We start from the raw sequence: 16,724 nt of genomic DNA, 5'->3' as shown, positions 1-16,724 counted from the left end.
GTCATTTTACCTGAACTCCATTGAAACTTCACTTCAAGGGGCATGCAGAGGGGATGAGTCTCTGCCTTCATTAACTATGCAAAAAGGAAAAACAGAAAGGCAGAGGGTTTTAGCAGTTTATTTACAAAACATGCCCCTTGGTTCCTCAGGCTGTCAGGATTCTCCCAGAAAAGCACTCCAGGGATGGGAAGAGAAGGGTGGGGCCCATATAACACTTATTTAGACCATGGAATTTAAGAAGAGTCTCTCCTTTGCCAAAATTAATCCAGGAGTGATTAGAAGATGGGACGATGATAAGGGTGCCTGGGTGGTCCTTGAACGCAGTTGGCGCCTGGTGGGAAACGGCGCAGTTGACACTGGGTGTAGCTCCTGAGGCCCAGGCCCCAGCAGGGAGTCTAGTCTGCAGTTACAGTATTCCAGCAAGTCCCTTAATGAAGGCGCATCCGTTTGCCAGGGTGGCTGTGACACAGTCCCACGCCCTGGGCTTAGACAGCAGGACATCACCGGCTCGCGGTTCTGGAGGCTGGAAGTCTGGACCAAGGTGTGGTCAGGGCAGGTCCCTCCCAAGGGCTGTGAGGGGGAATCTGCCCAGGCCGCTCTCCTGGGCTCGGAGATTCCGTTTCCTGCCTGTGTCCTCACGCTGTCCTCACTCAGAGTGCGTCTCCGTATCCAAGTCTTCCTTTCTCATAAGGGCACCAGTTATATTGTATTAGGACCACCGTAGTGACCTCATTTTAGTTGATCACCTCTGTGAAGACCCTGTCTCCAGGCTCACATTCGGAGTTTGCTGAGGGTTAGGACTCCACCATATGAGGCGAATGATGCTTTTGAACAGTTTACAATAGGGATCTGAATTCACTTGGAAAGATATGCCATATCCTACTGAAGAAGTTCAATTTCTTCGTTTTAGATGTAGAAGTACATTTGGTTTCTCACACTTCCACCTCCCACTGATCTCTCTCTGGGGTGCCGGCACCAGGGCTGGGACTAGGATCAGACATGCACGGCACACCGTTTAAGGAGGCGCCCGCTCTCAGGTGCAGACCCTGCTCCTGCAGGAGCTGGAGCTGGAGTGCCTCCTAAAATCAGGGGCCCTGGGTGGGGGTCTCACACGCCTCCCCCACCTCCCGCTTCTCTTAGGAGACCACTGTCCTGGGAGGGTGCCTGTGCACATGGCAGGAATCAGACCTGTGCAGTTCTTACCATAAGTGTGGCTGGTAAAAGACCACATGCCTAACACGCAGTCATCTGGAACAAGTATGCCCAACGACCGGCTCATCCAGTGACAGATTCATTATCATGAGTTTGCTAAGAGCCGTTTTTTCCTAAAATGTTTTTACTCAATGACCAGTTAGCTTAAAGTTAAAAATTCAGTTTTTTAAATTGAGGATGTGTTTAGTCAATTGACAAAGGGTCCTTATGAAAACTTGCAATTTATTTATTTTTCTCCAAGTTGCAATATTATATAGAGTATCAATATTTTTGCTTTCATGTTAATAAGGATCATCACTTATTATCTGCCTCCCATTGTGAGAGATTTCTCAGGCATAATTCAGTTGAGTCTTTGCAGAAGTCTCACTGATGTCCACGGGGAGAGAGGCAAACAGTGGTGTGACTCAGGTACCCCTCAGGTGGAAAAGATACTTGTCAGAACCCACATTCACACCTGTGTGAACCACTGACTGTCAGTGTGGAGGTAGGTAATTGAGGGATTTTTCCCTCCTGACATCACATATGTGGTGTCTTTTCCAACACCAGCAACCAGTTTTCCACCTGTCTAACACCAACTGCGTATCCTACAGTTTAGTTCAGTTCTGACACTACCCAGAGTCAGGTTAAGGGCTCAGACCAAGGCTGCTCCCCCCACTTAAGATGCCTGTCAAAAGTATCAGGTCCCCAGGGTTCCCTCCCTTCTCTCCAGCTTGGCTACAGAGATGAGGGGGTCTCACAATTCAGTAATTGGCTACAAGGACTCATGGAACTCAGCAAAATGCTAAATGCACTATTGCTCCAGTTTGTTGTAAAGGATACAAATGGACAGCCAGAGACAAGAGGTTCGCAGGGCTCTGAGTGCAGGAGCGTCTGTCCCACAGAGCTGAGGCCTCCCCTCTCCTGGCACATGGATGTGCTCACCAACTTGGAAGCTCCCTGGACCCTGCTGTTCAGGGGTTTCTGTGGAGGTTTATCACATAGGCATGATGGATACTAATTCACCTACCTCCAGCCCTTTTCCCCTCCCCAGAGGATGGGGGTGGGACCGGAAGTTCCAGGCTTCTAATCAAGTCTTGGTCTTTCTGAGATGGTCTTGAAACTATCCAGGGCCTGCCCAGAGTCACTTCATTAGAACAAGACGCTCCTGTCACCTGTGTCAAAGGAAATTCCCAGGGTTTTAGGAGCTCTGTGCCTGGCCCTAGGGACAAAGACCAAATATCTTTTGTATTGTAGTACAGGAATGCTACCCCCATTTTACAGATGTGTAACAAGGCACCTCGAGGGTAAAGTCACCTTTTCTAGGTTTCTCTGGAGGAAAATCAAGTCTGGTTTCCTTCCTACATCTGACCCTGGGCCTCTGCTCAGATCCAGCAGTGCCCCTGCATGACAGCCCTGCCTCCACACCTTCTAGGGCCCCCCTGCTCTACCCTGCTGCACGCATCCTGCACCCCACACCACACCTGCGGTGCCTGGGAACCCAGAGCTCCTGCCCAGACTGGCCTGGGCATCTTTGGGGCCTGCAGAGGCCTCTTTCCTGGAGTCCACCTCCTTGGACAGAGCCTTTGTGTGTTTTCCTAGGCCTCAGGGATGGCCAGCAGGGCGGCTGTTGGATGGAGCATGACCATGTGGACTGAGGTGCCCCTTGCACACAAGGCAGGACTGGGGCTGGGAAGGAAAGAGGGGTAGGGAGCCTCCATTTCTGTTCTTGCCCCAGCCCTGCAAATATTCAAGTCTTCTCTTAACCATTTTGCAATATTGCCTCCCCAATTACAAAATGCTTATTTTCCTTTTGGCATTGGGTTCCAGTCTACACCTTATACAATTACAGTGAGAGTGACCCACATCAAATGTTTATTTCTGTTAAGTAAGTCACTGGTATTTTAAAACCAGGAATGAAGAAGGGAGACAAGTAGAGTTCTGTTCAATGTCAATGTATTTTATTTTTCAAGACATCCAAGAATAAAATAATGCTGGACCATGAAACACAAAATCATAAACATATATTATCAGATGAATTTATTGCAAGAAACAAATGTCAAGGAAAGAGTTTTTAGATAACATGGATTCAAGGGTTCACAGGCAGGTAAAATAGAAAATAAAAAGTCTCCCACTGTCACTAGAACCATCACATTATTGTCAACTAAATATTTGAGGAATGATTATTAGAAACACAAAAGTAAATTAGAACTGCTCTTAAAAAATCCGTGAAAGACCTCCCAAATGGCAAAAAAGAACAAACATATAAATGACTGCAAAAACAGTTGATGATGTTTGTGGAGGGGCAAGGCAGGGGGAAGGTGGCAGAACTTTCCATCTCCTGGTCCTTAGGTGCATTGCTTTTTAGCTGATCTGGTTTGCAGGATGGTGGCCATTCACACGGAATGGTTAGTAAATCCCTTTTGTTGATGATGATCCTGGCTCCCTAATAGGGGAGGGCTGGGAGGAATTTTTGTTCTCTGCTTCCCTGCCTTCCTGCCACTCTTCATGCCTCTTGTTCTGGGCTCCTGGGAGGCACCTCCTTGGCTCTACGTGTGAGTCAGCTCTCCTTCCTCTAGGAGATCCCCATGTCCCTTATTTGGCACTGTCCCTGGCTGCCTGCTCTCAGGACTGACCTCTTGGTGTCTGTATGGATTGTTGCCCCATCTCCGTCCTTGCAGCGGTGGGACTGTGTTGCATCTGGAGTTCCCTTCTCAGCTGTGTCCTCTCTGATGCATTAAAGTACCCAGAACTTCCCTATAAAAGACAGGACACGTAAACAGTTGTTTATTAGGTTTATGTTTTGGTTGGTTTCAGACTGAATGGCTCCTCTGACTTCTATGATGTTTCCTCTGGTCTTGGATATTCAGAATGTTGATTCCATTGCATTATATTTGGAACCCCCAGAAAGCTGGCAGTGTCCCAACATGGGAAGGGAGAATTCAGCTGCTCCTGGGAAGAATCTCACAGAATCTTCTAGAGGTTTCTGGTTACTCTTTAATTTCCAAACTCAAGGGTAGGACTGGGGTTTGATATTGTATCTCTTAGCTGGTTGGAAATAGTTGCTTTTGTGAGTTTGGATGAAGTGCATTCCCTTTTATCTCTCTAGCTGGAAATGTTTTAAGAGCAATCTTGATAACCTGGTTATTCAGGACATACTGTGTATAATAGTAATTTACTGTCACAAAAATGCTGTGTAACACTTTACGTCAAATCTCAGTGATTCAAAACAAGAAACACTTAGCTTATGAACGTGTAGGCTGGCCATTCAGACTGGCTTTGGCTTTGCATCCTGGGGTTTGGTCGTCTATAGAAGGGCAGAGTGGCCTTGGCTGGGAAGATGAGATGACTTGGCCTTGTTCCACATGCCCTGCATCCTCCGCATGGAGCCCAGGCATGTTCCCCTGGTTGGGAAGTTGGAAGTGGAAATTGTTCATGCCTCTTGGGACTTCAGCTAGGAACTGGCCTGCTGTCCTGCAGCATTCTGTTGGCTAAAGCAAGTCACATGGGCAGCCCAGAAACAAGGGTTGATGAAGCAAACTCTACTCCTTTAGGGAGCAGAACCACAAAGTCAAATGACAAAAGGTGTGGAGAGATGGCTGTTCTGGAACGTCCAGAATGGCTCCCTCGCAGGCTTGGCATGTCATGCTGGCTGTAGCCGGTACCCACCTCAGCCCTCTGCTGCATTGCTGTGCTGCCTAGGGCATGAGAACTGGTTTATAGTCTGACTAAAGGAATATGTTGGATGAAGGGTTTATCCCTAGAGTATGGACATCTTTAAATTTAATGCAAAAAATTTATATTAAAAAATGAATTGGAGTATCTTCAAAATATACTGCAAAACCTATTACATCAATCCAAAATTTCTTAGGGACTTCGGAGTTGGGCCACGCTGACTTGAGTCCTGTCTCTGTTGCTTATTAATCATGTGCTCCTGGGCAAATTAGTGACCTCCCTAGGTCCTCATGTCCCCAACTGGATAGTGGGAGGGACAGCTGTCTGTCAGTGCTGGTCAGGATTAAATGAGAAAATGCTTGTGGATCCCTTAGCCGAGGGGCTGCCACTTAAGCACTCAGTGAATGGTAGCTGTGCTTTTTATAAAGCTGAATAAGATGTGTGGGTCGTGGGAACTCAGTTTGGTGGAACTTCAGAAGTCCAACTCTGTCAGTGTAACAGAAAATGTCCCGTATTTCTGTCTCATTTCTTCCTTTAAATGACCCCTCCTAGATACTGCCTATGTGAAATGACATGTATGAATTGCATGTGACATGGTTTGTTTGAGGTTTTATTGGGACCCAAAGTAAGTGGTAGTTCCAAACAGAAGAGAAGCTGATCCTCTAGTCACTTCATTGGCTATACATACCTGTAGGATGCTTGTGGACAAACATGTTCAAATGTAAAGCTGTGATTCTTTTGCCATTGGGGCTTGGGTTCAGCCCTCAGGGAAAAATAAAATGCAGAAATGTGTTTGTTATGTTTATGTTGCCCCTTTTGTCTCCTAGCTGTCTCACGCTGTGAACGGATGGTGAGCGAGCAGGCTTACTAAAGGACATGATTCAGACTGTCCCAGACCCAGCAGCTCATATCAAGGTAGGTTCCATGTGGCCCGGAAGCTGCCCTGCCTTCCTCCTTGGCTGGACTTTCATGGATGCCTGCCCACGTGTCAGCTAATGCGGGCATCAGCCAACCACGGCCGTGTGCCAAATCTGGCCCACCACCTGTTTTTGTTTTTTTTGTTATAGCACATGAGCTTAGAAAATGGTTTTCACATTTTTAAATGGTTGAAAAAAAATCGAAAGAATAATATTTCATAACACGTGTAATTTATATGAAATTTAGATTCATTGTCCATAAAGAGAGGTTTACTGGGACGCAGGCGTGCTCGCTCATTTACATACCGTCTGTGCCTGCTTGCACGCGGGCCTGGCAGAGCTAAGTGGCTACAACAAGGCCCACATGGCCCACAAAGCCGAAAATATTTACTATCTGGCCCTTGTTTGGAATGAGATGACTGACCCCTAAGTTAACGTATAAAACCACATACATATTCTTCTAACTAGGAAGACACTAGAGGGCAAATGCTGGCATTGTCAATGCTCAGACATAGTTTTATCTGGGCATGCCAACACTCCAGCAGCAAGTCAGGTCACACCTACCCGACTGCTCTCTGACAGCCCCTCCCGACGGCTCCTGAGGGTAAGAGATTAAGGCCGGGAGACTAGTGTCAAGACCAGTCTGGGAGAGGAAGCAGGCCGTTTTTTCCAGGGCTACCTGTATATGCAGGTGTAGCCCCAGGGAGGAAGTTGGGGCTGGAGCTACATTACCCAGATAGGCTGTCTACACCTGTACTCTTTAGTTCTGCTGTCTACACTGCCAGGTCATTCACTGCAATGCCAGTTCCTCATTTTCCCCATATAAATCTGTTTTCCCCAAGTGGCCTGGTAGGTTTTACTAATTTTTATTCTTTGCCTAAAACATTTATTGAGAGTGGGAAATGGCTTGCAATTGAAAGGAATGTTCATGTTTTTGAAAAATTTACCTTTTGGTTGGACAAAAATATAAAATGCCCTTCAGGATCACCCACACATCTTAAAAGCAATGTACTTGGCAGGGTTACACAGGATGCACAACCCACATTTATACACATGTGATTTCTTTGAAAATGGAATTCGAAGTAATAAGAGTTTAAATGCATTTTTTGAGCTTTGTGGGTGCTTCTGAAGTTTCAGAAACGGGGACCGTCAGCATTGAGGATTCTGAATTTCATTCAGGGACAGAGAGGAGCAGATCCTTTGGGGGACCCTCTAATTTCCTGTCTGTGTGATATTTTATTGGGGTGTGGCAGTGTGTCTGCAGAAATGCTGGTGGGAAAACTTCTTGTGGATGTGATAAGGTTTCTCCAGAAATATCTGGAACATATTTGGAAAGTCTGTCTGTGCCACATGTAGACTGGGGGTGGGGAAAACTTTTTCCTTTGAGTCTCTGTTGGCCATGAAGCTACAGGATGTAAATACAAGCCCCCCGGGAAGGTGACACAGAAATACCCTCCACAGTTCTGAGTAGGAGGGTCAACAACTGAAATACGCTTTGATCAGCGTTTTGTTCCTAATCAGCCAGAAGGCAAAGATAAAGTCCACAAGAAATTATTGCAGATTTTTAAAAAGTAACTAATCAAGCACAAACAGTCCTAGACCATCTGAGAAACACGATCTCTGAAAATGTGTTTCGTGGAAATGTTCTCTAGTTGGTCTCAGGAATGAGCTATGTTTTCAGCTCTGAATTACTATACTAACATCATATTGGTTAGCACAAATATAAGTGAAGGATAATTTTGAGAAATGGTAACCCTGACAGTTTTTTAAATATAAATTTCAACTCCTGCTTCTGTGTGTTTTGAGGATGAACTGGCAATTTAGAGTGGCAGTTACTGATAGCTGAGGTGGAGAGAATTGTATTAAAGATATTTCCCTTGTAAATCTATCAAATTCCACCTATTGGAATTTGAATAATTATTGCTGGACTTCCCTTTTTTGTGTGTGTTATAGTGGTGTCTTTGACAACAAAGTTAGAAAAGCAGATTGTCTTCCACTGTTTCCTTAACACACCTGATTTGGGGAACTTATTCAGTAAAATTTCATATGCTGAGATGTTTCTGGACTCAGGAGGGCAGCTTTTATTTCTGGGAGAGGAAGTTCTTATAAATGGCACATGAATGGTTCCACTTGATGTGTCCCTGTAAATAGTGGAAGGTTTTTTCTTTGGCTCATTGCTACTGAATTTTTTGTTTTTGTCTGAAAATGACTTGAATTCTACACAGAAGTGACTTTGCAGGTGTGCAAGGAGACAGCCATAAAGACTTTATGTGTCCATAGGCTGATCTGGAGGAAAGAAATGTTTCTTTCATACAGAAGACATTTTTCTGCATGCTCTGCTATAATTCTTTTCTGCCCGAACAAATTACTTCTACCCCTCTATATGTTTAGAGAGCTGGAAATAATAATATAAAAAGAGGGATGGTAAATAACTATGAAGTATAAAACATTCCTGATTTAAATAATACAAGTGTGGCAGTTCCTTTACAAAGGAAATGAGCAGAACTTTAGAAAGTTTTTAGCTTATTCTCTGTTGGTGATAATAGTAAGTCCATTTCCTCACAAGAGTTGCATCTTAATATTTCCATTCACTAAATTTGATTAAGATGCTGAACATATTAGTCGCGTTTGCATCTTTAAAGAGACACCTGATTGGTTCATTTTCTAATTGGCCCCTTTGCCATTCTTCAGCTGCTCACACAGAACTTATATTTTGGAACTGACCAAATGAGGACAGCAGGCAGTCTGTGTTTTAGATCCTCTCTGCAGTGTCCCAGCCAGGTAACCCAGAGATGCTGGTCACAGCCATGGAGCTGCATGTTCTTAGACAGATTCAAGTGGTGGATAAGGGCCAGGGTTCTGGCGGCGCAGGGTCTGATTTGAATCCTGCTCTCCCATTTACTAACAGGGTGGTTTTGTGTAAGTTCCTTAATCTCTCTGTGCCTTGATTTCCTCGTGTCTTAAATGCAAGCACCTACTTTGTGGGATCGGTGATAGGATTCGATGATTATTACCTGTAATGCACAGAGACCCCACTGAGTGCTGAACTGTTGTGAGCCATTCCTGTGGTCTATGAAATCCATGTGGAAGGTACAGTATCATAACACCTCTAACATACATGGAGCAATGTGGGTATGTCTTACAAAATACCAAGTTGAGTGAAAAGAAAACACAGAATATGCTCTTTGGCACAGTGCTTTTTACAAACATGAAAACATGCACTTCTCAAACAACATCGTGTAATTTTCACATACATAATTTTACATATGTATGTATCTAAAACACAGAGTGATCATATCAGACTGTATGTGTGCATATGTGGAATGGCTTGGTTAGTTGTTTTGAGAGGTGGTTAAATAAGGATAAGGGGAAATAATACTCTGCAGACAAAGCAAGTTCATAGCAGCCAGGTTTGGACGTGGCACAGAGGGTCTTCCCCTCCGCACTGATGGTAATGTATATTGGTACAATCAGTTTGGAATCAGTTGCATGTTACCTAGTAAAGCAAAAATGCGCCCACCCTGTTCTCCAGCAGTTCAGCTCCTGAGTATATACCCTGTTGCACATGGGCACTGGGAGACCTGCATATGCAAAAAACCAGAACAACCCTAATGCCCACCAGGAAAATGGATGAATGGAGTGTGTCCTAGGATTGCAATGGAATACCATTCAGCAGTGAAAAATGAAGTAGCAATGTCTGCCTGTGTCTGTGCATCAGTGTGGATAATGCTCAAGGCTGAGTGAAATGAGAAAAACAAGTCACATGTTGTCCAGAGAAACGTTTCTGTTGGAAGGAAAACAAGGGTAAAAGTAGGACCTAATTCAGGACAGGAATTGCCTCATCAGGCAGGGGATGGGGCATTGCTTTTTATTTGGGGGGAGGTGTGCAGGTGGTTTTGAGTGTGCTCCAAGAGGCCAAAGGCTCACAGGTCCATCTCAGGCGCCACTGCCCCTAGAAGTGCCTGGGGAGTGCCACTCCGTGGACATGCCGACCCTCTGTCCACCAGAGGAGGGCACCCAGGCTCAGGTCTGTTGTCTGCTTCTGGCTCGTGTCTTGTATGAGAATTGGTCACAGATGGTGGGCTATGGGCTCAATAAGGCCTCTGTTCAGGTTTCCAGTGGTTCTAGATATGGAAAAGGACTGGAAAACTGGCTTACTCTGGATTTGTTTTTAAATATTATTTTTTTTCCGTCCTGTTCCTTTGTCCTTTGGCTTTTATATTTTTTTGCCCATTTTTGTAAGTGTGTTGGGGGCCATATATCTAGGTCTGAAGTTTGCTTCTAGTTCTTATAAGTTGCCTCAGTTTCTTCAGCTGTAAAATGGGGATAACAAGTGAATAGAATCATAAGGATTAAAGTAGTTAATGTTAATGCATTTAAAGCATTCAGAGCTGTGCCTGGCACACTGTAAGCACTTATTATCAAGTTACATATTATTATCAATATATTATAATGTTGATAATATGATACTAATATATAATGTTATATAATATACTGTCATATTTTATATAGAATAGTAATTGTATGACATACATATACATACATTTCCATATATGACATGTTATATTTTAATATGACGTGTTATGTATTAATATATTGCTAATGTTATTTTTAAATAAAAGCTAAGCTTTTTATTTATTAATTCATTAATTATGTATGTTAAAATGTCAGATATAGTAATTGTATAATATATTGTTATATCATTAATATATAATGTTACATATTAGCATACTCTTTCATAATGGCAGTAGAAGGGGAGAAGGAAGAAGAGAAAATATTCTGGAAAGAATTGGGCAGATGGCCCGACTGGGTAGTTGCCAAGAAGGAAGCTGCTGAACTGACCTCTTTCCCACGTGATTCCATGGCTGCTTCTCTGGAAGTAACGCTAAATATTTCTGAACTATAAAAGAGGCTAAACTTCAACCCTTTTTGTATTTCATAGACTAAGAGTCGCCAAGAGTTTTAAGAGGTAGCCAGCTTTAAGGGAAGGGTCACTGGGAAGCCTGAGAACTCAGCCGATGCGCGGGAGCCTCTTAAAGTAACGTGAAGCAGATGCAGAAAGTGCCCCGGTCTACATCCGAGTTGAGGCATCAAGCGACTTCTCGCGGCTGGTGATTTATCCCATTGCCATGGAGAAGGGCTGATCTCACTACCTAGCTCCCACGTGGCTGACAAAAGCCCGTTGAGTTGTAGGCATTTCACACACATTTGCAAACCTGATTTATAATAACTTTGCTTCACAGAAAGGTAGAGTTTATCCTTTTGACGACATGCTCAACAGAGAGTGGAGTTCCCTCCAAAGTCTCTGCGCTCTGAGGATGATGCAAACCTTTGACACACTGCCTGTTGTTTCCTTAATAAATCAGCTTTGAGCAGATTCCGGGGGTTAGCACATCCCACAAGCTTGGTGACTTTGTGGCTGTTTATAGCTGCACTGTCATTTTTCTGTAGGATCGGGGCACTTATTTAAACACAGAAGAGCAAATCTAACATTTCCATTGTGAGGGCATATTAATTTTATAATCAGAAAAATAACGTTGTTTAAAAATATCAAGATATCTGGTACAGCAGAGCAGTGGAGACCTCTAGCATCCGGCCATCCTGCCTGCAGACACCATGTGAAGTTTGCTGGAGCTTGGCTGCACCTCCCATCTCCTTCTCGCTGGCCCTGGGTGCCTTGCTGGGCTCTGTCGCCTGCACTGGGGCTGTGCTCCAGGTGCTTGTAGAGGGGTTTAATGGCAGACCTCAGCAAGTTGTGCTGTTCCTCCCAGACTGGTGACTCTGTTAAGATTCAGTGACGCTGACACTCAGGGAAGGCACCAACTTTCCCTGAGGTGTAGGCGGCTTGGAGGAAATTCAGATCACTTCCTGGGAGAATGGTTAGAAGCTGTGCCTGGCTGGCTGAGAGCTCCTCTGGGGCACTTTACCTCCAGAGGTGGTTCTCAAAAGCTATCCTGGAAAGCTGTCAAAATGCAGATTCCTGGGCTCTGCCCCAAAGCTGCTTCTCCTGTAAGTTTGGGTTGATCTCAGAAAGCTGCATTTTTACAAGTTCCTGAGATTTTCTGGGGACCTTGCTTGGAAAGTGAAGAACTATGAATTTTTAACCCAACCTGAGATAATCGATCTGTAAATATTTATCAAAGCAATAGATTTTTTTTTTCCGTCTCTACTGGAGGCTGCATTATCCTGCACCAGCACACTGAATATTCCAATCACACCTGTTAAGGGTTTCGAATATACTGTTTGGACCTGGGTTTCAAATGTCAGCACATTTCTTGGGCTCTCTGTTTGGATGTGTTAGAGTCCAGAAGAGAAGTGTCACTCATTGCTTCTTCCACCTTATGGGAAATTAACTTTCGAGGAATTGAATCAAGACTCCTGCAGATGATTGAGTGATGTAGAGACAGCAGGGTGGCTGAGCTGGTGCATGTGCTGCTGGGGTTTGAGTAGTGTTATCCTTGTAAGACTCAGCATTGGGACCGCTGACGCGGGGGCAGGCAGGAGTTGGAGGCTAGCTCGGGGTGCAGCGAGTGCAGGACTCGAAATGGGCATTTTCTTCTGAGTGCACCCAGCTTTCTGCCTGCTCTTTTTAACGAGGGGGAGCAAGTCTTACTTACGGGTTCTCATGGCTTAGTCTCCACCTTCTCCTTTTCTTTTAGCACCTCTTTTACCTTTTGATCTCAGACTCCCATGGTTTTAGTTATCACTTTTGAAAGGGGACTCTGCTGTCCCTGGCTCTGATTTCTCCCCTGAGCTCCAGCCTCACCTGGAGGTGGCTATAGGTACCTTCAACTCGCAGCCAATCAGAGGAATCATACATCTACTTGGTGATGCTTTGAGTCTTCAGAGCATCTTCACATACTCTTGGGTGCTTATCCCAGAGTCTAATAAGTCATTTGCCAGGTCACAGAGAGTCCAGCCTCCACTGAGGCCAGGCTCATGCATTCTACAGTATTGGTTCATTTCTCGTACTTCTTCCCTTTGGGGCAAGGCAGCTGTAGAGTAGTAACGAGCTGGCAGGCTGTGTGGCCAAATGAGTTGCTTTAAACCCCAGGCATGACCTTTGCGAATTGACCTTGGCCAAGTTCTGGAGCCCCCCCCCCCCCACCGAGCCTCAGTTCTCTTGCCAGTGAAATGAGGGTAATGGTCTCCATCTCCTGGGCTTGTAGGAATATCAGGAGAGGTGATGCTTGTGAAGCTCTTAGAACAGTGTCTAGGAAAAGGCAATGGTTACTACAAACATTGTCATCATTATTTAAACACTTTTATTAATCTCTTTTCTCCTTTTTTCATGGGGCCTACTGCTCCCAGTGACCCAGGCTTAAAACTTAAGGCAAGTCTTTAACTCTTTCCTCTCTTGTTCCTTTCAGTCCGTGTCTGCTGCAGAGCATCTTCTCTTCGTGGTGATGTGGGTCTAAGTCGCACCCTCTTGCACTTGAGGAGTCACTAGCTCTCCTGCCTGCTGCTCCCCACAGCTGTCCTTCCTTATGCTCTGACCTCATGATGCCAACTTAATGCTCCTAAAAGATTGCTTCCTTCAGCACTTCTCTTATCAGAAACCTGGGTTAATTCAAGGAGTATGAGCCTCTTGTAGGCTTTTGATGGCAGTACCTTCCCACCCAGTTGTGCCCTTCTGTACATCTCCAGAAGTATTTGAGAGTGCCATTTTATCATATTCTACTATGATTTTTAACCTTTGCTGATGTGACGGTGGAAGTGGAGTTTTAGAGTTGCGATTTTGTGTGGAAACATGTGCAAGTGATCATCTCATACACTTTCCAGAAAGTGTTGTGATCTCTTTTGTAATTTGTTTTGACCCATGTTAATGAAAGCATCCGACCTTGCTGGGGGCAGAGCATGAACCGAATGTAAGATCGCCCCTTGTGTGGCGCTGACACTCTAGGGGATGAGGTAGGACATTCTCAAACATGTATGTTAACCAGCATTGCTACGCTGCAACACATGCATATGTAAATGTAAATGCTGGCTGGTATTCTCCAGAGTGAAAAAACAAAAAGGGAAGTAACCAAGGGAGTGATGAAGAGAAGAGGTGTCATTTTGCACAGAAGGTTAGGGGAGGCTGTTGGGAGGAGCTGGCACTCAAACAGAGACCAGAAGGAAGTGAGAGCTTGAGCCTTATGGCCAGAGCCGGGGAGGCACCCCAGAGAGGGCATAGCTTACGCAGAGACCATTGGCAGGAGCTTGCTTGGCATCTTCCAGGAACAGCAGGGGACCTGGGGCTGTGTGGTGTGAGGGCAGGGATGCAGGATGTGGGTTCAGACAGGCAAGGGGGGGGCCATCTGAAGAGTTCTGATATCCAAGGATAAGGACTTCCACATTTTATTCTGCACAGGAGGGCGGGGACCACTAGGGGGTTTGAAGCAGAATGGGTGGTACGATCTGATCGCAGCTTTTTTTAACAGCTTCACTGAAGCATAATTTAGTTCAGTCATTTGCATTTGAGTCATGAGCCTGCATTTGAGGCGAGGTGACTACATGAGGTCACTTAGGACCAAGATAAGAAGACCCTTAGGGCTGAACTTTGAGTTCTTCCAACACATAGGGGGTGGGAAGACCAGGAGGGCCCACGCTGGGCTGAGAGGAAGAGCCAGGGGGTAGGAAAGAACAAGGGCATGCCAGGTCAGCAAAGGGGGGGACCTCAGCTTTGACCACATGGGAATTATTGGTGGCGCTGCTCAGAGAGATTTGCATGGAGTGGACACAAGCCTCACTGGAATGAGTCAAAAGCAAAAGGGAAGCGAAGGGCAGATAGCTCATACAGGCAGCTCTGTTCAGTTATGATTCAGAAGGTCTGGGGCTTTCTCCACAACTTGTATAAATTAGGTTTTAATGATAATGCATTCCTAGCTATATCATATTTACCATAGGGATCGTTTTTGATGTTTATTCTGCCTTTAAATTTTTATGACTACTCCCATGAAATAAATATTTTTCTTTGCTCACATCTATTAATGTTTTTTTTTGTGCTATCTTTCCATTAGCTTTTACACTTGCAAAGTTCTTATCTTAAAAAAGAACTTTGGAAGTTCTTGCCTTTACTTCTCTGTGTTTCCCAGTTTTTTTATATAACTTGCAGAGTAACCATATTTTATTTTAAGAACTCCCAACAAAATCCGTGTTCACAGAAGACATGCAGAATTGTGCTCAGCATCAAATCCATACTCTTTGATCTCGAGTCTGTGCAGAATGAACCCAGAATAACTTTGCAACATTTTTTTTCCCCTGTTAAACACCCCTCCCACTCCCAAAGGGTAGATAGTCAAAATATTTGACAACCAGCACAGGCACACCAATCAGAATGGGGCACAGACCCACTGGAAGAGATCATGGTTGGAAGCAGCTGGTATTGCTGTCAAAGTGCTTGGGTGTTTCCTCACAGTGATTGAAATTTCTTGTTCCATGCTCTTCTGGCCTTTTGCTTTTGTCTATCCTCCAAATCTTGACATTTGGTTCCTTGCCATTTGGAGAGGGGAGAGGTATTTACCATATAATGATGATCTGTGTGCCCGTTTTCTGTGCTTGTTGGATACACATCGCTTAAAGAGTCCTATAATCATTTTGTGTCTCTCATTGTATATGTGCCTAGTGGATATTTCACATGTATGTGTTGATTGAATCAAATAAGCAATGGTCACAATGAAACAAGAGTGACCCAGGGGCTTTGTTCTGTTCTGGGACAGATGGCCCATTCAGTATTCACCTGCTCTGTGCACTTCCCTGTCCTCCTTTGTAAGTATGATCATAGCCACACAGCTGATTTGCAGCAGAAAGAATGTGTTCTCCAGGCAGTGGGTCTTAACTTATATAAGTTTATTTTTTAGAGCAGTTTTAGATTCACAGCAAAACTGAACATGAAGTGCAGAAGTTTTCCAAATGTGCCCTGCCCCACATGTGTGGGTACAGCCTCCCCATTATCGAGACCTCCTCAGCCCCCCAGGTTCATTGTTGCAAATGCACCTTTGTTGACACGTCATTATCACCCAGAGTCAACTGTTTACATTAGGGTTCACTGTTTGTGCTGCCCATTCTAGGGGTCTGGACTAAGGTATGATGCCGTGTACCTGTCGCTCTCGTGTCATACAGAGGAGTTTAACTGCCCTAAAAATCCACTGTGCTCTGCCTGCTTGTTTCTCCCCACCCCCACCCCTGTCCTGGAAACTACTGATCTTTTTACTGTTTCCATAGGTAGGTGGTTTCCAGAATGTCCTATAGTTGGAATCATACAGTATGTAGTCTTTTCAGATTGGTTTCTTCCACTTAGTAATAGCTATTTAAGTTTTTTCCATGTCTTCTAATGCTTGATATGAAATCATCTTAATGTGTTTGAATCACGGAACTCTTAAAAAATTTGGTGAATTCTATTTTCTCCCCAGAATAAGCATACCCACACACTCGTAGGTGCTCACAGATCTACTGCAGCCAACTCAGCACCCTTGCACCCCTGCCCCCAGAGTCCCAAGGACCCCAAGTTAGCAACCCTGTACTGGTGATGGAAACCCCACTTGATGTAGCTGATGGAACTGAAAATAAAGTTTCATTGCACCAAACTATCCTGCCAGAAAATATGTTGCCTCGTGAAGTCAGTGGAATGACAGAACTTATTTGAACAAAGATTGTCTCGAGGCACATTCTTGATCTAAATGCAGTTCAGATGGCAGATACTCATTCTGCCGTTTTGTATTCTAGTGCAAGGCTTCCCAACCTTTAATGTGCTCAGGAGGCAGTGGGCACTAGGGTGGGCCTTGAGATGCTGCACCTCCACAGGGCCCCCCACACCGCTGGTGCTGCTGGCCTGAGGACCAGCCATTTTATAGCGAGGCTTCAAAGCCCTGATTTTCAAACTGCAGGTCATGACCCCTTTGTGGAAGCGAGGCAAGGCTGGTATTAACAAAAGGAAATGGAAAGGAACAGAGCAGAACAGAA

At 44.8% G+C, this 16,724-nt stretch overlaps 1 protein-coding gene across 5 annotated transcripts in view; it reads left to right on the top strand.

The window, feature by feature from the left end:
- Positions 1-16,724, top strand: part of ERG (ETS transcription factor ERG) — a 242,985-nt gene that overhangs the window by 65,143 nt on the left and 161,118 nt on the right. For all 5 annotated transcript variants that reach the window (XM_057504584.1, XM_036899232.2, XM_057504591.1 and 2 more), the window contains exon 3: positions 5,691-5,778. In XM_057504584.1, the coding sequence (XP_057360567.1) occupies positions 5,740-5,778 (39 nt within the window). In that variant the 5' untranslated portion in view covers positions 5,691-5,739. The remainder of the gene's footprint in view (positions 1-5,690; positions 5,779-16,724) is intronic.

This window comes from Manis pentadactyla, chromosome 1 (genome assembly GCF_030020395.1).
Source record: "Manis pentadactyla isolate mManPen7 chromosome 1, mManPen7.hap1, whole genome shotgun sequence".
Lineage (NCBI taxonomy): Eukaryota > Metazoa > Chordata > Mammalia > Pholidota > Manidae > Manis > Manis pentadactyla.
The sequence above is the reverse complement of the archived record's forward strand: the minus strand, read 5'-3'. Positions and strand labels throughout refer to the sequence as shown.